The following is an 18,643-nucleotide window of genomic DNA, read 5'->3' as shown; positions in this document are numbered from 1 at the left end:
AAAAAAAAAAAAAAAAAAAAAAAAAAAAAAAATACATAATCTTATTAAAAAAAAAATAAAAAAAAAATAAAATATCTCATTCAGAAAGAAGAATAAATAATAAAAAATATATTGAAAGGCGGATGAAATTTTAATCGGATGAGTCACTTTTTTACCGATCGCAGGAATACCATCGTGCGAAATTAAATTCTATAGCAAACATTTGACGACGACGATTATATGCACGCATTAATCATCCTATTTGTAATTTCATTCAGTGATAGTGGAAAAAAATCGTGTGTTTATTATGCAGTATCTTTCCATTAGACTGATAGACGAGGAAAAATTTAATCCAACGGAATTGCACACACGCATTCACAGAATCATCGGAATTGAACGTATACGTATACTACGCGCTCTCTGTTATATTTGAAAAATTGTTCTTTTTCCTCCTCCTATATTTTTTCCTGCCCTTTTCCTCATCAAGTTGAAAGTGGGGGCTATCATCTCCTTCCAATTTGATCCCAGCTATCCTTACTTAGACTGTTAGAATGAATGTGTGGGACTAAATTAATTAATCGAAAATAATTGATGAGCGAGGCCTTAGGAGTAGTCGATCCGCCCAATTCTTTACTTATGGATATAGCGTTTAATCGTATTACCGAGCAATTCGCTATACACAATTATACATTATACATAGAGGATAGCGATTTAGTTTCATAGTCTTCTCGTTAGGTACTCTATCCGACACTCGTAACTGAAATTCTTGAAAGTCTAATGAGGTAGAGACTCTCACGAATGCACGTTAGATCCCTGAAATTCGAAAATACGTCTTCACTAAATTCAGATTTCACTATTCAGCTTCGGAGACTCTACAAAACAACATAAATTACTTGCAGGTTGATCACGTACACTACTATTCAACTACTTCATCCTGCTGCATAATTACACATTTGTTTCACAACATTTACACAATTGTCGGCACCTAAATGTTTATGTCTGTCATTTTTTAACTAATAGAAGCCATTCAAGAGTATCCCATACAAGAAGAAGTATTATTGTTACAAAGTGATTTCCATAAATTTCTTTCAATTGGATAACAATGAAAAATGACTGGCTTGCTTGCAACGGCAGATTCAGGAAGTAATCAAAATACAAAGATATAGGGGGCCAGTTTAGAGTCACCCGAGCCTAACATAAATCAAAGATAGACTTATTAAATTAATTAATAGCTGTAACATTCTTTAATAAGTGGGTTCTGCCAATAATTTAGTTCAGTAGTGATCACATATATTCTTTTCCCTCGATTTATTCTGGAATGCATAACAAAAGAAAAAGAAAAGAAAGAAAGAGAGAGAAAGAGAGAGGAGAAAGAAGGAAAGAAACCTGTCTTCTGAAAGTCCTTGTACATATATGTCTTCTACTCTAGATACCTGAAGAGGCATTATTGCACTGAATTAAAGGTCGAGCCCCCTACTTCATTGTGCGCCAACAAGAACCTGTACAGCATATGAACATTTTATGGAAAGATCAGAGCAAATTTTGTCAGTAACTTCTGTCTTTATCACTCAATTGCAAATCAAATATTAGAAAAATTACTACATGCGATAATCAAAAGATCTGAATCGGCCTATTTAAGATAGGAAGAAATAAAATATATTTTATTCTCCTCGGTTAAATTACTAGAAAATTCTTGCATCTTTCGGTGCTCTTTTCTTTCCATCTGCAAAATTAGTATCACGAAGTGTTCTCATTCATTAATAAGACTCACAAAATAGAAACAATAGATTTACAAACTTTCGAAAATTCAAACGAAATGAAAGAAATATTTATCGCTTGATAATAATAAATCTAACATAAATTTGTGCGACTCAGTTATTAGAAATAACTAGTAATTAAAGTATTATTAACATCCTAATAGATTTAACACATTATTCCCATATGTCTAATGGCAATAAGATTATTCTACACTATAAAACACTGCCATAATTTCAACTATTGTTATATTGCTTTTAAGATCCTGCCAAATAATATCATCACGTTAGATGCTGTAATGTATCGAACACATTCTTCAAGGGTCTCTTAAAAACATTAGAAACTTTTTAACGAAGAACAATGTTTCATTACACATTGCAAAATTAAATCAAGAAAGATATTTCTTCTTTGAGTTCGCAACAGGATATTTGGATTTGTTGCTTAATTATGAGAACATTTCCAATGTGAATTCCAACAGAATACCAACAAATTAACAGATAAGAACTGTTAAATGCTAGTAGTTTGTTAGTTCATTGAATTCTATGCATAAAAAAAATGTCTCAATTCACAGATCAAGGTTCCTACTATCCTTGAAATTTATTTTTTCAACAATTACAGCGGAACTTTGTACATTGTGAAGATTTACTAGTAAGCCTCTCTTGACTGCATAGAATGCAATGCTAAAAAAGAAAAAGAAAAAAACTAAAGCTCAATATACTTTGGTACTGCTCTTTCATTTTGCGAATAGTAAGAGTAAAAACTACCAAGATTTAATTTATAAATCTATACCAAGGAATAATCATTGCTTTAAAAAGATCTTCAATTTGGTAGATCAATCATTACTTACGTTGCATTAAAGTTGCTCAAGCCAGGACATAAACGTAACGCGTACAACTTTAAGGGAACGAAGTATGCATTGAAAAAAAATCATAAGATAGAAAATTACACGAAGTAGTTGTAAAAATCACAGAGTTTCTGTTCACGACGGTGACTTGTTGGCGTACGGTATTAGGTTAGGTTCCTCGTAACCTACCTCGTCTCTCTTGTTACGCCTACTATTATACTGTTATTGTTGAAAACTCCATATTAATAAGAAATAAATATATTGTCTCAAAATGAACGTCGTCGCTGGTTCCTTTCAATTTCGTCGAAACTCTTAACGTCAACCTATAACCTCGTCGTCTCACGACTCTTACATAATTAACTCATGAATATGCAACGAAAAATCCGTGATTGTCATTGTTGTTTATACTTGCAAACCTTTCCAACAACCTTCCCAATATTTACCTTTCAACTTTGCCAAAATCATGTAGAACGCAAGTGTACACACATAACCTAACAAACATTTGATACATTTAAAGAAATCTCCAGACGAGAAAATGCGAGCCAGAGAATTTACAGGACGTGTTGGTTCAAAGATGCACGAACGGTTTCAAAGGTAGGTACCGAAGTGGATAGTTATCTATGTGCTTGATCATCACAGCGAAATAAATGCAAGTCATTCGCGTCATCTACGATCACGAGTGTTGTGCTTCACGGCCGAACTTGTATTTGTTTCGTGCGCAGCTACTCGTGTGGTAACCATATACTTAGACATTCTGGTTCACTTATTACCTTATTATCGAGGCACGACCGAATTGCTTGCAATTACAGTGGCATGTAAATACAGACGTGTTCCGCTGTTTGTCTTCCAACAGTAATTGTTTCTTTGCCTCACGTATCCGCGGTTTTTGCCGCCCAAATTCTTGCAAACATGCATATGAAACACTGATGTATATATTACCAAGCATGGGTGGTACGTAGAGTTTTCATTCAGAAGCCGATTTCGAGTAACAAAGAACAATCCTTATCAACGTCCTTAAGCAATGTGTTAGAATAAGCGTCGAGAACGTATGGGAAAATAGTGAGTACGCACGGAGAACCAGTATCAATGCTCATCTTGGATAACGGCGAACTTGTCAACGCACAGGATTCTCTGAAAGCACGTGCAAATGGTAATTTTCACGGTTGACGTGAGCCGACATCAACATTACATTTATTAGTATCTAGTGTCTATTCAATACCTAAGTGACAGTGAGCGAATTCGATGAATTAATTGGCGATTCAGCTTTCCAAATTATGACTGTTCAGTTACATCTCCTCTGCCCCTCTTAATTTATTTATACATCGGGGAATTTATCAGGATTGCGAACTTTCTTCGTGATTTGTTCATATTTTGTCTGTTTTGCCAACGGTTCCTCGATAATTTCAGTAAGTACAACGATTATTTTGTTCTTAAAATATGACTTACATATGTAGTTTAACTGTATGATGTTCTGTTTACTTTATCTACTATCTGTTACTAAGTTTAATTATTTCGTAGGTTATTTTAATGGATGAGGAGGATTGTTGTATGAAAAAAGAAGCTCCTAGCAGCTTCCAATCCAAGAATGTTGGATCTAGTTCTTCATTTATGATCGAAGGTGAAGGTCTGGATTCTCCAGAAAAACATGGAGATCTTGGTGACATGACCTTTTACATGGCAAATTATATTAAAGACGCTATGAAGATGATGTTCATTATGCGTAGTCATCATATGCTTACCGATGTTGTACTAGAAGTGGAATCAGAGTTGTTCTATGCACATAAAATTATTTTAGCTGCAGCTAGTCCATATTTTAAGGTATTTCATCCTTTAAAAACACAAGAGATATATATTAGATTAGCAAAAAATTACATTTCTAAAATATTCCAGGCAATGTTCACGGGGGGCTTGAAAGAATCTGAAATGTCTAGGGTAAAACTTCAAGGTGTTAGTCCAACAACAATGGCACGTTTAATGTATTTTATGTATACTGGTCGTATAAGAGTCACAGAGATTACAGTGTGTTCCCTTTTATCAGCTGCCACCATGTTTCAGGTATATAAAAGATGAGCATATTCTTATAAAGTATACATCACAATGTTTAACAAGTTACTTTCACATCTCTGGTATAGGTTAGTAATGTCATAGACGCGTGTTGTGTATTCTTGGAAAGACAATTAGATCCCACAAATGCTATTGGAATTGCTAATTTTGCTGAACAACATGGTTGTCAAACTTTGTGTCAGAAAGCGAATCAATTTATTGTTCAACATTTTAGTCAAATATGTCAGGAAGAAGAATTCCTACAATTATCGGCAATACAATTGATAGCACTAGTAAGAAAAGATGAACTGAATGTGCAGGAAGAGAGAGAGGTATATAATGCAGTGTTAAAATGGGTTAAATATAACGAAGAAGCCAGGGGACCCAAAATGGAGCATATATTGCATGCAGTAAGATGTCAATATCTTACTCCTAATTTTCTTAGAGAACAGATGAAGAATTGTGACGTTTTGAAAAAAGTACCTGCATGCAGAGAATACCTTGCGCAGATCTTCAAAGATTTGACACTTCATAAAAAGCCGGTGGTGAAAGAAAGAACACCCAATACTCGAAGAGTGATATACATAGCTGGTGGTTTCTTAAAACATTCTTTAGACGTACTAGAGGGGTATAACGTAGATGAAAAAACTTGGACTCAACATGCTAAACTAATTGTGCCAAGATCTGGTTTGGGTGGAGCATTTTTAAAAGGGATGTTTTATGCTGTTGGTGGAAGGAATAATTCGCCAGATAGCAGGTAAGTTTTTTAGAAACGACGATACTAAGGAATTAAACTCAAAATTTTAAAGAATTCCTATGAACTTGCAGATACGATAGTGACTGGGTTGATAGATATAATCCAGTTACAGATCAATGGAGAGCTTGCAGCCCAATGTCTGTCCCAAGGAATAGAGTAGGAGTAGCTGTTATGGATGGATTATTATACGCTGTTGGAGGTAGCGCAGGTGCAGAATATCACAATAGCGTTGAATGTTACGATCCAGATCACGATTCTTGGAGTAACATAAAACCAATGCACATTAAGAGACTGGGAGTTGGAGTAGCTGTAGTTAATAGGTAAAACTTGCGCATTATTTAAATCTTAAGATTTAAATGAAATGTGTCTATATATTGAAATTATAACAGATTACTTTATGCCATTGGTGGATTTGATGGGACAAACCGACTGAACTCCGTGGAGTGTTATCATCCCGAAAATGATGAGTGGACAATGGTTTCATCTATGAAATGTAGTCGATCAGGAGCAGGAGTAGCCAATCTTGGACAATATATATACGTGGTAGGAGGGTATGATGGAACAAGACAATTAAACTCTGTTGAAAGATATGATACGGAAAGAGACATGTGGGAACATGTCAGTAGTGTCACTATTGCTCGTAGTGCGCTTAGTGTTACAGTACTAGATGGAAAATTGTATGCGATGGGTGAGAATCTGAATGTACTTACTTACAAATTGAATCTTATTTGCATTTTTAACCCTATCAATTAATTTTTCTTTGTTTTCTAATTTCAGGAGGATACGACGGTGAACATTTTTTAAATATAGTTGAGATTTACGATCCTGCGAAAGACACCTGGGAACAGGGAGTACCAATGACTTCAGGAAGATCGGGTCATGCAAGTGCGGTATCCTACCACCAATGTCCCATTCATTGCGATCATTTGGACCATAATATGTCTCTAGAAAAGCCACCGTCGTGATACATGTAATTGTCGGGCGTTAAACTTAGATATTAATAAGAAATTCTTAATCTGAGGGCATGAATAAAAGAAGCAAAGGAGAAATAATGGAAATGGTTGTTCAAGCAGTGAATAAGTGACAGACCGATAATTATTTTTGAGTTGTGGTTTAAATTCAGTTCTGGAGATTGAACTTCATTAACATTCTATAATTTTATTGTGGACGATATACGATTAATATACGATATGTATGTGCTTTTATAAAGTAATAGGAATATATACAATGTTATACATATATATGTATATTACTTATATAATATATATATATATTATATATACATATTATTTTAAAATACTTTTATAAATTTTCTTATTTCAATTGCTGTACATTTGTATATATTATTAAAGAAATATGACATATACATATATGTGCGTAGGCATGTATACACATGTAAAATATTTCTAATTCGTGACGATTTTTAATCTTATTAATTATGTACCTAATTATTGTATGTTAAGAAACGTTCAACTGAGAAATACAAATGTTTTGAAAGAATTAAGAAAAACGAAAAAATACATATATATATTTAAAATATCAATATTCTTCTTAATAATAAAAAAAATGAATTAATTAAAATATGATAGAAAATTATTTTTATTTAATTTAGTTGGAGACATAAATTTAATGCATTTATGTCATTTATAGTAATTCACTACCAGTCCGAAAATGTATGTGGGAGTTAAAAAACTGGTTCTGTTGTCAAGATGGACCACACCGATCGATATTTTCGAAAGCAACAAAACGTAGATGAACCGACAATTAAAATCTACCTTTGTACCTTGTATAGCAACAATTACTAAATTCCAAAGATATTCGACAATTTTTCAACAGTTTCATTGTAAATAATACCTCCATTGTGTTTAAAACATTCAGTGTTTACTTGCTAGCGAGGTGATTTTGCAGCGAGGTTATGAACATTGTAATTATTTAATATTTATGTGAATGATAAACGATACATAAGATCATGAGAATAACAAATTCCTTCGCGATAATTTCTATCAACTGTAATGCAACAAAAATTCGATGGACTACGTGAAATTCAACAAAATCCAACGATGAAATCTGTGTATAAATTGTTTTTTCTGTGCCTTATCTTCACTGTACTGATAATACTACTTAATTTAACAAATTTCTCCAATAAAGTCTACGATGCACCCACCAAAGAAACCATTGCTGTTTCTACCACTGTTAAAAAGTTTCAACCACCTTTCATAACAGGAGAAGTGACAATTTGCGTGGTAGTTTGTGGAGATAGAGTAGATGAGGCGTTAACAATGCTCAAGTCTGCCATAGTTTTTACACGTGGATCTTTGCAGTTTGTTATTCTGGCAGAGACCAGTTTAATTCCTGCTTTCAACGAGAAATTGGCAGAATGGAAGCTTCTTTCAAACAAAACTTTTGATTTCGTTGTCAAGCCTATTACATTTCCTGAAGGCAGTGACGTAACTATGTGGAAGAAATTATTCAAACCTTGTGCAGCTCAACGATTATTCCTTCCCGTAATTCCATAAAAATCAAATTAATTAGAAAAAAATAAGGATCATTGCATGTATTAATGTTTCAATACACGGTTCGTTTGTTGCAGTCAGTATTAAATGATATAGATGCTGTTCTTTATGTGGACACAGACACACTATTCTTGGCTCCACCAGAGAAAATTTGGGATGAGTTCAAGAAAATGAATTCTAGCCAACTAGCAGCTTTAAGTCCGGAACATGAAGATCCTAATACAGGATGGTACAACAGATTTGCCAAACATCCTTATTATGGAAAACTGGGTGTGAATTCTGGAGTGATGTTAATGAACCTGACGAGGATGAGAGAATTCAGATGGATAGAGTATGTGATACCAATTCACAAGGAATATAAATTGAAGATAACATGGGGAGATCAAGATATAATAAACATTATATTCCATTACCATCCTGAAAAGCTGTATGTCTACTCTTGTAGATACAATTATAGGCCCGATCATTGCATGTATATGCCTGTCTGTACAAAGGCAGAGAAAGAAGGTGCTTTGGTTTTACATGGTTCTAGAGGCACTTTCCATTCTCAAAAGCAACCTCCTTTTAAGGCAATTTATAGAGCCATGCAAGAATATCAGTTGAATACAGATCCCTATGATTATTTATTGGTGCCAATGAGAAACTATTTAGCCTTGGAGCATAAGTCAAATTGTGGCAAAGTGTGGAAAGTATTTATTATCCAGCCTGAGTTGCACTTAGGACAACAATAATATTTAAACGTATTTTCTAATATACAAAGAAAAAACATAATCATTGTAGTACTTCCTCTTCAACCTGCCATTAAAACAAAATGGACTGCTACACGATATTTAAAACACAATACAGTATGAACAATTCTATCCATATGTAGGCTCACTATGTTCCATAGTGCATCCTGATTTTATTTGTTAACAAGTGCGCTGTGATTGTTACTATTTAACATAAAAATGAAAAACAGGACCATGTTATTATAATTATTAGCTAAGATGATTTCAATAATACTCTTTGAATGTAGCTTTAGATAAAATTTGTAGAATTACTTTGTATACTTAAAACTTGACGTACTAAGTCACTTCTACAAAATGTTTACTATCATTAAGTGAAACGTATATTGTTCAAAAATGTTTTTACAAAAATTGTACGCGACCACGTTACAAAATACTTTTGTATACTTCGTTATTTTGTTATTCTGTAATATATGTTCTTGTGATACTTTTTTTACATGAAATAAAAAGAATCGTTCAAACCTAACAGAGTGCCGTTCTACCAATAAACGAAGTCACGATAACACGCGCTATAGTAGTCTGAAGAGAGGGGGTCATTACGTTGAAAGGGTCCCGAATAAGGGAGCTGTAGTGCGGAGATACGCTCTTACGAGTTACGATCACTCGCGTGAAATTGTGTTACTAAGTAATCCTAATATTGTGTTTTCTTCCTTCTTCCATTGGGAAGTTCAACAATTGTTCAACTTACTTGGAAGATCTCGGTGTGAGATCAACCATGTACAAGAAGCCTTAAAACGAGGAGGAGGAAGATGGTATCTACGATCTGCGATGAGGCACGATGTGTAACCAATGAATTAGCGTCCTGATAACAATCACATGGGCGTTATTAAAACTGATAAGAATAAATTATAGATCAGTAAAAGGTAAATCGAGAGATAGTACACGTCAGACATGGAGAGTTTTGATGTTTCTTTTCCATGCTAATTTCCATTTACGTCCGCACGGTAACGTCGTTCTCTACTCGGTCCCAGAGCAAAGGTAAGAGGATCTAGCGGTTGTTTGAAGAAGAATACATATTCATCTTTGATCTTTCATGCGTGAAACATGAGACACAAACTACAGCGAGTAACATTTGAATGAAATTAATAACTGTAAGAATTGCAATACGAGTTAATTCGTTAAATCAGCACAATACGACCTTCCAGTGGTTCTCTTCTCTGATAGATCAGTTTCACTATTATTACATTTTTAGTATATTATTCTCTCTTATTACTTTGAACTTATGATCCAAATCTAACTGTTTTGAAGTTTAAAAGTTATTACATGAATTGTCTTATTTTAATCGATAAAATTTTTATTGATACCTGTATTGGATCGTAGGTGAAATAATTACGTTATCGAAATGAAATTTTCGCTCACCTGAATATTTGTTAAAATATTTTTCTTGCTTGGCATTAATCGCATTTGAATGATCTCATTAAACAGCTTTAGATATTCCATTTTTTTCCATTGTTTTCTAATTCATTTATCTCTTTATTTTCATTATCTCGAACGTACATACATACATATTATAACGTAAGTAGGCTTCCTGAAAACATATCAGTAATCAGAAAAAAACACTTGACGATTTCAATAATTTAGACAAATTGAAATAACTTGGAGGAGAATTCAAAAATTAAACGATAAAAAGAATGGAGTAACGCATAAACTAATAAAGCATAAGTGGAAAAATCTAAGAATAAATAATAATTAAAATACTGAGAAATCTGCATTGAACTTTATATAATGATTTATAAGTAAATTTGATAAGTAAAAGTACGATGTAAAAAAAATATCGCTGTGAGGAAAAAAATACAGGTTTGAGATTCGTTATCCACTTACGAGACATTCAATTAACAATAAGTCAAAACTAAAATTAAGGCAGAAAATCCTGTTCTTATTCCGCAGAGGTAAGCATGCCGCTGTTCAAAACGCATCCCGCCCCCAAGTCCCCTACGTCGGAGAAGGTTCTAAATGGTAGGTCTCATTGCCATAATCATCATAATCACCGAAACGGCAACGAGAATGATCAAAAAGAATCTGAAGGGACATACAACCAGCAACAGAATGGTAATCTAGAGCAACGACGAAGACTGCATAGATCTCCTCCGGTCTTTCATTGTCAACTGGCTCATGGAAGTCCTACAGGATTGATATCGGGATTCAACAATGTGCGAGAACTTTATCAGAAAATAGCTGATTGCTATGATATATCAATGGAAGAAGTGAGTCTCCTATTATTTAATTTCTATTAACTCCTATCAATTGATCAATAGAAATAATTTATCTGACATTTTTAGAATTGTTTAGAAAAGAAAATATATCTATAGTTCTGTATTTTGTTGCTTCTATTTATTATGTAATTAATTACGGGGATTATTTAAGAATTAGTTCTTGCGATGATAGAACAGCAATTACAATGGACAAATCGAGTTCTATAAACATTTAATTATTTGAAAACTTTTTAAATTTATAGTAAAAAAAAGAAATAGTTGCAAAATTCTTCCTACGATTTATTTACTCAGTTGTAGTACACAAAATAGCGTCGTTCGTCATAGGGTGAATATCCCGGATACAGGAAACATCGGTTCCGGGCTGTGGCCTCTGGCCGATCTGGCGTATACTAGAGCTAAGTGCAGCTTTCCGTGTAATAACAGAGAGTAAAAGGTAGTAGAGCATTTGCTAGCCAAGCTGTATATGTAATATCGTTTAAATCGGAGACAGTATTGGACTGGCTTCTGTAATACCGTTTAAGAACTCTGGTGAAAGTTGACTTGCGGTTAATTGTATTTAAGACATTTTAATTTGCGGAATTTCTTAGCACAATGCAAAGATGATAAAGACTATAACGACATAGATGACGCGATAATGGGATTTAGATTTTCAATAGAAATCAGTATCAAAAATGACCTTTATTCGAAATAAAGTAATCTAATTTTTTTAAAATCCTTTATTATTATTTCATTGTTTTCTAAATCTTTTCCAAATGTAAATGTGAAAAGAACTGACATAGGAAAAACCAATATAATGGAAGAGAGAGTTTGATGACTTTGAATAACTATCTTTGACCCTAGATATATCTTTAAAATAAGATGTGATATACAAAGATTATTTTTTATTCTTGATTATTCCAGATTCTTTTCTGCACTCTGAATACTCATAAAATTGATATGAATGAGTTATTAGGAAGTCAGATAGGAGTAGGCGATTTCATATTTGCACACAAAAAAGGTAAAACTATAAATTTTGTATCGTTTTATATTTTGAACATTATGTTTTGTTGGACCTTCCTTCAATTATTACTAATTTGCTCCTTTTTAGGAAGACCTAAAGAGATAGAACTGGTGAAAACGAACGAGTCCCTCGGATTAACTATAACTGACAATGGTGCTGGCTGCGCCTTCATAAAACGAATCAAAGAAGGCTCGACAATCGACAAGATAAAAGTAATCGAGGTTGGAGATCATTTGGAGAAGATCAACTCAACTAGTCTAATTGGCAAGCGTCATTTTGAAGTAGCAAAAATGTTAAAAGAGATTCCTATGGGTGAAACATTTACCTTGAGACTTGTAGAACCATTGAAAAATGGTTTTGCTAACATTGGTCCACGAGGAGATATGAGAAAAGGGAAGAAATCCGGTTATGGAACTGGAAAGGAAACGCTCAGGTTCAAAGCTGATGGAAGTGCCCAGATTATACAAGAAGTAATTAATTACCTTTTGTAAAAAGGAAGATGAACTATAATAGAGATTCTTGTAAAAAAAATTCATTTTTTCTCTTGTTGTTGACTACCAGGTGGATAATACCGCAACCATAGGTATAGAAAAGATCAATGTGATTCTGGAGAGTTTCATGGGCATCTACGACACAGAATTAGGTACAATAAAATCATCCAATAGTGTATATAAAAAATTTACAAATGCAATTACAAAGTTTGATACATTTGTTGAATTCTTCTTTCAAATAGCTACGCAAATTTGGGAGCTTGCAGAGGACAAGCGTAACAGCAGTGAATTTGCAGAAGCAATTGACAATTCGGATTTAGAGGCTTTTGGATTCACAGATGACTTCGTTATTGAGTTATGGGGTGCCGTGACTGATGCCAGGGCTGGAAGACATCGATAATGCCGCCGATTATATGGCAACTAATAGGACCAAATGAAGAAAGGACCAAGAAGAACCATTATGAGCTTAAAATTTGTGCTATAGAAATGTGGTATTCAATAATTCAACTGTAAATTATTTGTAGGAATTAGTATTTTGAATTTGTACAATTTATATTATAAATTTATACATATCTAAAATTATACAAAATAAAAATAAAAAAATATATTTGAAAGAATTATAGACATCTATTATCATAAAAATATACCAAAAAATATAAAAATTTGATTAAATATTTGTTAATTATTATAACAAATAATATAAAGATATAACAATTAGAGAGAAAATAACAGAGAGTTTTTCAAACTCTTGCTTTAAAAAATCATTACAAAATTATTTGACTTATTGACAATGATATATGCATGACTAATCGTTTCCTTTAGAGATACAGAATACTTTATTTCGTTTAAATTTAAATCTTGGTACATTTTTCTTATTAATAAAGATCGAAGAATAAATAAAAATCGACCAATGAGAATCAAAGGAACTGTTATCTATGAAGTTAGTATCAGCGCTGATTGCTGACTGAACGTTTTAACGTTTTAATATTTAACCTACAACGAAAATTTTTGCCACGAAAATGGTTTTTGCCATAACTAGGGCCAGTTGTATATTTTTTCGTACTAACACGAGATCTAAAAATAATTATAAATATCTTAAATTGTCAAGGGTACGTAATATTAATATAAAAATATACCGACTAACCTATCTTCTTATTAGTAAATGATTTGTTATCTATTATGTGTACTATTAATTGTATTCTTTATTAAGTAAATTTTATATCTTTATCATAAATTTTAGATTTATCGAATTTTTTAATTTATATATATAGAATAACGAAAAATACGCAATAAAAAAAGATTTAGATAATTGTCATATTTACTATACTGTTCTTTAGTAAATTAAATAAACATGGAATGAAACTACTCTTTGCTAGATATGCGCAGTGAATTTTTCCATAAAAACCGACATCCCTCAGCCAGAAGAAGAGGCCCCAAAGTTAAAATCACCAATAGGAAATGGAAAGGTGTTCAAGACTGTAGACGAAGCTATATCAGACATGCCAGATGGTGCTAAACTTCTGGTTGGTGGATTTGGACTTTGTGGCATTCCTGAAAACTTAATTGCGGCTGTATTAAAACGAGGTTCCAAAGATCTAACTGTTGTTTCAAATAATGCAGGGGTTGAAGACTTTGGATTAGGTATACTTTTGAAGGAATGTAGGATTAAAAGAATGATTGCGTCCTACGTTGGTGAAAACCCTGAATTTGAGAAACAGTACCTCAGTGGTAAATTAGAGGTTGAATTAACACCGCAGGTAAACTAAAAAACTTTCAATTAAATTACAGAACATTGAAGAAAAATTTCACAGTAACACTTTTTTATACATATACAGGGTACATTAGCAGAACGTATTCGAGCAGGAGGTGCTGGTATTCCAGCGTTTTACACTCCTACAGCATATGGAACAATAGTTCAAGAAGGTAACATCATCGTAAAATATGATGAAAAGGGAAATCCAGAGATATCTGGTGAACCAAGGAATGTGGCACAATTCGGTGGAAGGAACTACGTCATGGAAACTGCCATAACAGGAGATTTTGCTCTCGTGAAGGCTTGGAAAGCAGACAAAGCTGGCAATTTAATTTTTAGAAAATCAGCCAGGAATTTCAATCCGGTGATGTGCAAAGCAGCTAAAATCACTATTGTGGAAGTAGAAGAAATTGTAGAAACTGGTCAACTGGATCCTGATCACGTTCATTTGCCAGGAATTTTTGTGGACAGGATTGTCAAAGGTTCTTCGTATGAAAAACGCGTGGAGGTTCATATGCCTTTGTCAAATTAAATATTTCAATATCTTAGAGGATTATTAAAACGTTCGCTTCTTTTGTATTAGAAACGGTATACGAAGCAAAATGTGAAGCCCAGAAAAGTGACACCAGCAAGCAAAGCAAGGGACAGAATCATTAGACGAGCCGCCTTCGAATTCAAAGACGGAATGTACGGTAAGAAATTCAAAAACAAATACATCGAATTAAACAATTTTCTACTAAATAAACTTTCTATAGCTAATTTGGGAATCGGCATACCCATGCTGGCTTGCAATTACATTCCGAAGAATGTGAAAGTGACACTGCAGTCCGAAAATGGTATCCTTGGTATGGGTCCATTCCCGGACGAGTCAGAACTCGATCCGGACTTGATAAATGCTGGAAAAGAAACAGTCACGATCCTTCCTGGAGGCTCTTTCTTTAGCAGCGACGAAAGCTTTGCAATGATTCGAGGGTACTTACAGGAGACTGAATATTTAATTGTTTTTACTGTTAGTGGAAGATCGTACATTTGAACCTTTTTTCAGAGGTCACATCAATTTGACGATGCTTGGTGCTATGCAAGTTTCAGAGAATGGAGATCTAGCTAACTGGATGATACCCGGAACTATGGTGAAAGGAATGGGTGGTGCAATGGATTTAGTTTCTGCAGAAAGTACAAGAGTGGTAGTTACCATGGAGCATAAAGCTAGAGACGGAAGTCCGAAGATTTTGAAAAATTGTACTTTACCTGTTACAGGTAATTTTCCTCATTGGAATATTTCGTAAGACAGACACGGTTACGCGTATTTTAATTCCAGGTCAACAATGTGTGGACTTAATAATCACAGACATGGCAGTATTTGAAATAGTTCACGGAGAAGGATTGAAATTAATTGAAATCGCGCCAAACATTGACATCAGTGACGTTGTTAGTTCTACGGGTTGCGAATTCTCAGTAGCTGATGATCTTCAAGAAATGAAACAAGTAGATTCGGAGGACTGTCAGTAACTTTCTTTAAATATCAACAAAGTCACGCAAATTTTCTTCGCCTAAATTCTGATAAAAAGAATGAAAATGAGTTACGATCATTATTTTCTAATTATAAAATTACAAAGTCGTCTTTATCTCTAAAAATTGTGATGTGTTAATTATAAATGTAATATAATTGTAAATGTAAAGTATTTATACTGCATAAGTACTTTATGCAACACAGTAGCTAGGTTCTAACAAAGGTAATATAGTTTTGTAATATATATTCATTTATACATTGGTTTTTAAATATAAGCGCTGCTATCGAAATCTAGTGTTTTATCTAAACTTTCTTGTTTTTAGTTTCTATCGAACTTATTCTCTGAATTTGGCTTTTACTTTCGCTGGAAGTGGTAACAGGTACAGAACACTGTTAAATATGCTCAGTCCAACAGCAAAAGCTAAAGAAATTAACAAGTTTAGATCAACGTTCAATACTTCTGATATATTCTCGCCTTCACGTGTAAACCGTTCTATTAAATAAGCTCTCCCATCTGGGTATCTGCACAACTCTGGTATTCCAGGACACGCGAAACTTTCATTGTAATGCAAATTTAAAAACGCAGGTACATCAATGGCCAATTGATTCAAAGCCAATGATGCGTACCTGGCAGGTAATGCAGTGGAAACTGCAGCAAGCCAATAAGGCAGACCTTTCAGACTTCTGATAGCTCCGGATCCAATTATCAAAAACACCAAGGTCATGTATAACACAGTTATTGCACCGGTGATAGGTCTACCAACTACCATGAGCACTGCAACGGTTATTTGCTCTGCTGCCACATAGCTAGCCCATAAAACACCACAGGCATAAGCCCAGGTAGATAAATGTAGCTCTAAAATAGGTGCCAGAATGCCAATAGTGATCATGGTGGATATAAAACTCAATGGCAAGCTCAGCAATGCGTACGCAGTCAAGAACATTGCTCCACCATAGAGACCTTCTCTTTTCTCTTGGTAATATCTGGCCCTATAGCCTGGAACTTGACAATTAACAAATGTTATGTAATGCTGATATGTCAAGTTGCGCGAAAAGATAAAAAAGATTAGTCTACATGCACTTACAAAGGAGAGCTGTGCACGCTATTCCAGCAACGTAGAACAGAGTCACTACATTGAAGACTAGACCGCCTGTTTGCAAAAATATTCTGGATTGCACAGGGGTTGAATGCGAATAGAGGATACTCATCAGAGCTATGGAAAACGGTAGCAATAATAGTCTGGCAGTAAAGTGCCCCAAGCCAGATTTATTGAAGGCAAATGTTGCTGCCATACCTCTCCTAAAACGTAAAGATTACATCAATTGTTTCAGAGAAGAGCCATACGTTTCTAAAAATACATACAAATATAGAGCGAACAGAGTGGAGAAACATCCTGGTTTGATTCCACGCCCTAACCCTTTGTGCATAATTCCTAGAGGCGTATCTTTGATATTGGGCAGCACTTGGGGCGCCTCTTTCATGTAAATAACGCCCTCGGCCTTGAATTTTTCAACCAGAACAGATATCTGCTGATTCGATTCTAAGAAACGATCTCTCGAGCGACGGTCGACGGTTGACAAACACACTAAACCCGCCATATTATTACAACTTGATTGAGCAATTACCTAATTACTGCATCCACATGTACTTACGGTAATACATCAGAGGATTTTCGAGTTCAGGACACGGAAAACCGATATAAGTGAAATAGTCCAACATACTTCTGGTCGGTCCGGAATAAACCACTGCTCCCAGACATAAAAGAGTCACGCGACTCACGAAAGGCAACACGTCTGATCTAGGAGTTTCCATCGTCAGGACAACGATGGAACCTCTCCTGGTTGCGTAAGACCAGAGCATAGAAACGATCAAATACGTATTTAACGGATCAGTGTCCCAAGTGGGCTCGTCCAAAAGTAACAACGTAGGATCTTTAGCCAACTGTACTCCCAGCATGAGTCTTCTGTATTCCGGCTTCGTCAGATCGTTCACCGGCCTATTTGCAACCTGAGACAGAGCCAGATCGGCCAAAGTTTGTCGAACTCTGGCCTCCCTGTTGCTCAAATTGGCAAGCCACGTGGCATAGGTCAGTGTCTGTCGAACTGTTAGACTGGGTAACAAATGACACCTGTGAGCAACGTATCCGCCATGTCGTCTAAACAATTCTGGCGTTAATAAATTGTTGTTTAGGACGACTCTGCCCCTGGTTTCTCCCTCCGCCCTTCCCGCTGAAAGACAAGAGACTTCCAGATGATTTCTATCGTCCAATTAACGGTATCTAAGCCTAGATCATTATCTTACCAATAACGTCAAGCAAAGCTCTCTTTCCAGATCCTTTCGAGCCCAAGATCGCTAATACCTCGCCACCATGAACTCGAGCAGACACGTCTCTCAACACGGCAGTGGGCTCCGACTTGCTCAAACAACTTCCTTCAATAACCACAGCAGTGGAATGAAACACATTGGTGATATCAAGGGTACAGTCCGATGGAATCATCCTAAATCCCTCTGGATTATCTCATAACGAGCTTTTTAGAGAAGACTAGATCTTAGTTCCTGTTTAACTTAAAGGTGAATTATAAATTTCGAAAACGAAGTTGTATTGAAACGAAAAAAAAAAAAAAAACAATTGGGTTCTTCCAATAAAATAGTATTTGGTCGCAGCGATTGCACTCCAAAAAAACACACAGAATGGAGAAAACAACGTACAGACCATAGCACAGCGGCTAGAGAAGTGAACATCACATATAAAACGTAGCCATCGGTAACGATACCTGGCTGGGAGTTGGCTTCATGAGGTGAATGTCTTCTTTGAGAGGAGTTTGGTGGGAGGAAGGTAGCATCAGTGGTAGCACAAGGGTGTACTCACTGACTCCGATCCCCAGTTCTTTCCTTAGTGTTTAGAATTACACAGAAAACAGGAAGATCCTTCCAAATGATACCAGCTTCAACTAGTAATTTTTCACAAACATTCGTAACGTTATCTACAAGATTTTGTC

The 18,643-nt window shown here is 34.8% G+C and overlaps 6 protein-coding genes and 1 long non-coding RNA gene across 14 annotated transcripts in view; 5 read left to right on the top strand and 2 right to left on the bottom strand.

Moving 5' to 3' along the window:
* The window catches only part of LOC122528894, a 4,321-nt gene extending 1,221 nt beyond the window's left edge, over positions 1 to 3,100 (bottom strand). Inside the window, exon 1 of the long non-coding RNA XR_006306685.1 lies at positions 3,022 to 3,100. This is a non-coding gene — a long non-coding RNA (uncharacterized LOC122528894). The remainder of the gene's footprint in view (positions 1 to 3,021) is intronic.
* The window catches only part of LOC122528885, a 9,867-nt gene extending 6,237 nt beyond the window's left edge, over positions 1 to 3,630 (top strand). For 2 of the 3 annotated variants that reach the window (XM_043654492.1, XM_043654491.1), the window contains exon 9: positions 1,000 to 3,630. In XM_043654492.1, the coding sequence (XP_043510427.1) occupies positions 1,000 to 1,092 (93 nt within the window). In that variant the 3' untranslated portion in view covers positions 1,093 to 3,630. The remainder of the gene's footprint in view (positions 1 to 999) is intronic. The other variant, XM_043654493.1, reaches the window with a different exon arrangement.
* LOC122528889 (kelch-like ECH-associated protein 1) lies at positions 3,038 to 6,619 on the top strand. Of its 3 annotated transcripts, none has more exons than XM_043654500.1 (7): positions 3,038 to 3,172; positions 4,097 to 4,396; positions 4,469 to 4,633; positions 4,711 to 5,378; positions 5,450 to 5,698; positions 5,768 to 6,066; positions 6,156 to 6,619. In XM_043654500.1, exons 2-7 carry the CDS (start codon positions 4,106 to 4,108, stop codon positions 6,341 to 6,343), a joined length of 1,860 nt encoding a protein of 619 aa, XP_043510435.1. In that variant the 5' UTR covers positions 3,038 to 3,172; positions 4,097 to 4,105; the 3' UTR covers positions 6,344 to 6,619. The 3 variants fall into 3 exon arrangements, with proteins under 3 accessions (XP_043510435.1, XP_043510434.1, XP_043510436.1); XM_043654499.1 differs by lacking the exon at positions 3,038 to 3,172 and adding an exon at positions 3,277 to 3,984 and having other exon boundaries at positions 6,156 to 6,618; XM_043654501.1 differs by lacking the exon at positions 3,038 to 3,172 and having other exon boundaries at positions 4,262 to 4,396; positions 4,482 to 4,633; positions 6,156 to 6,618.
* A 352-nt stretch (positions 6,620 to 6,971) lies between these two features.
* LOC122528890 (glucoside xylosyltransferase 1) lies at positions 6,972 to 9,138 on the top strand. The gene is made up of 2 exons (XM_043654502.1): positions 6,972 to 7,882; positions 7,969 to 9,138. The coding sequence occupies exons 1-2, from the start codon at positions 7,391 to 7,393 to the stop codon at positions 8,620 to 8,622; spliced, it is 1,146 nt and encodes a 381-aa protein (XP_043510437.1). The 5' UTR covers positions 6,972 to 7,390; the 3' UTR covers positions 8,623 to 9,138.
* A 99-nt stretch (positions 9,139 to 9,237) lies between these two features.
* LOC122528891 (PDZ domain-containing protein GIPC3) lies at positions 9,238 to 12,960 on the top strand. 2 transcript variants are annotated; one of them, XM_043654503.1, is made up of 6 exons: positions 9,238 to 9,654; positions 10,564 to 10,880; positions 11,790 to 11,886; positions 11,977 to 12,359; positions 12,451 to 12,532; positions 12,623 to 12,960. In XM_043654503.1, the coding sequence occupies exons 1-6, from the start codon at positions 9,594 to 9,596 to the stop codon at positions 12,778 to 12,780; spliced, it is 1,098 nt and encodes a 365-aa protein (XP_043510438.1). In that variant the 5' UTR covers positions 9,238 to 9,593; the 3' UTR covers positions 12,781 to 12,960. The 2 variants fall into 2 exon arrangements, with proteins under 2 accessions (XP_043510438.1, XP_043510439.1); XM_043654504.1 differs by lacking the exon at positions 9,238 to 9,654 and adding an exon at positions 10,347 to 10,473.
* Positions 12,961 to 13,312: 352 nt separating this feature from the next.
* LOC122528905 (succinyl-CoA:3-ketoacid coenzyme A transferase 1, mitochondrial) lies at positions 13,313 to 15,933 on the top strand. Its single transcript, XM_043654528.1, has 7 exons — positions 13,313 to 13,489; positions 13,757 to 14,137; positions 14,216 to 14,641; positions 14,717 to 14,825; positions 14,889 to 15,105; positions 15,179 to 15,390; positions 15,452 to 15,933. The coding sequence occupies exons 1-7, from the start codon at positions 13,400 to 13,402 to the stop codon at positions 15,640 to 15,642; spliced, it is 1,626 nt and encodes a 541-aa protein (XP_043510463.1). The 5' UTR covers positions 13,313 to 13,399; the 3' UTR covers positions 15,643 to 15,933.
* LOC122528904 (ATP-binding cassette sub-family G member 5) lies at positions 15,871 to 18,550 on the bottom strand. 3 transcript variants are annotated; one of them, XM_043654527.1, is made up of 6 exons: positions 18,419 to 18,550; positions 17,946 to 18,142; positions 17,297 to 17,872; positions 17,007 to 17,229; positions 16,729 to 16,943; positions 15,871 to 16,646 (listed from the first exon to the last, which is right to left on the bottom strand). In XM_043654527.1, the coding sequence occupies exons 2-6, from the start codon at positions 18,139 to 18,141 to the stop codon at positions 15,979 to 15,981; spliced, it is 1,878 nt and encodes a 625-aa protein (XP_043510462.1). In that variant the 5' UTR covers position 18,142; positions 18,419 to 18,550; the 3' UTR covers positions 15,871 to 15,978. The 3 variants fall into 3 exon arrangements, with proteins under 3 accessions (XP_043510462.1, XP_043510460.1, XP_043510459.1); XM_043654525.1 differs by having other exon boundaries at positions 17,946 to 18,208; positions 18,419 to 18,469; XM_043654524.1 differs by having other exon boundaries at positions 17,946 to 18,208; positions 18,354 to 18,443.
* Between the last annotated feature and the right edge of the window lie 93 nt (positions 18,551 to 18,643).

The sequence above is a fragment of the Frieseomelitta varia genome, unplaced genomic scaffold, assembly GCF_011392965.1.
Source record: "Frieseomelitta varia isolate USP_RPSP 00005682 unplaced genomic scaffold, Fvar_1.2 scaffold_267, whole genome shotgun sequence".
Lineage (NCBI taxonomy): Eukaryota > Metazoa > Arthropoda > Insecta > Hymenoptera > Apidae > Frieseomelitta > Frieseomelitta varia.
The sequence above is the reverse complement of the archived record's forward strand: the minus strand, read 5'-3'. Positions and strand labels throughout refer to the sequence as shown.

Bases quoted from the DNA above. Each gene is read 5' to 3' on its own strand.
- LOC122528889 (XM_043654500.1), top strand. From the start codon at position 4,106: ATGGATGAGGAGGATTGTTGTATGAAAAAAGAAGCTCCTAGCAGCTTC. The intron at 5,379-5,449 runs GTAAGTTTTTTA...ATGAACTTGCAG, and splicing joins AATAATTCGCCAGATAGCAG to ATACGATAGTGACTGGGTTG. The intron at 5,699-5,767 runs GTAAAACTTGCG...AAATTATAACAG, and splicing joins GGAGTAGCTGTAGTTAATAG to ATTACTTTATGCCATTGGTG.
- LOC122528904 (XM_043654527.1), bottom strand. From the start codon at position 18,141: ATGATTCCATCGGACTGTACCCTTGATATCACCAATGTGTTTCATTCC. The intron at 16,944-17,006 runs GTATGTATTTTT...TTTACGTTTTAG, and splicing joins ACTCTGTTCGCTCTATATTT to GAGAGGTATGGCAGCAACAT. The intron at 16,647-16,728 runs GTAAGTGCATGT...TTAATTGTCAAG, and splicing joins AGCGTGCACAGCTCTCCTTT to TTCCAGGCTATAGGGCCAGA.
- LOC122528905 (XM_043654528.1), top strand. From the start codon at position 13,400: ATGGTTTTTGCCATAACTAGGGCCAGTTGTATATTTTTTCGTACTAAC. The intron at 13,490-13,756 runs GTACGTAATATT...ACTCTTTGCTAG, and splicing joins AATATCTTAAATTGTCAAGG to ATATGCGCAGTGAATTTTTC. The intron at 14,826-14,888 runs GTAAGAAATTCA...AACTTTCTATAG, and splicing joins ATTCAAAGACGGAATGTACG to CTAATTTGGGAATCGGCATA.
- LOC122528891 (XM_043654503.1), top strand. From the start codon at position 9,594: ATGCTAATTTCCATTTACGTCCGCACGGTAACGTCGTTCTCTACTCGG. The intron at 11,887-11,976 runs GTAAAACTATAA...GCTCCTTTTTAG, and splicing joins CATATTTGCACACAAAAAAG to GAAGACCTAAAGAGATAGAA. The intron at 12,360-12,450 runs GTAATTAATTAC...GTTGACTACCAG, and splicing joins GTGCCCAGATTATACAAGAA to GTGGATAATACCGCAACCAT.
- LOC122528890 (XM_043654502.1), top strand. From the start codon at position 7,391: ATGCAACAAAAATTCGATGGACTACGTGAAATTCAACAAAATCCAACG. The intron at 7,883-7,968 runs GTAATTCCATAA...CGTTTGTTGCAG, and splicing joins CTCAACGATTATTCCTTCCC to TCAGTATTAAATGATATAGA.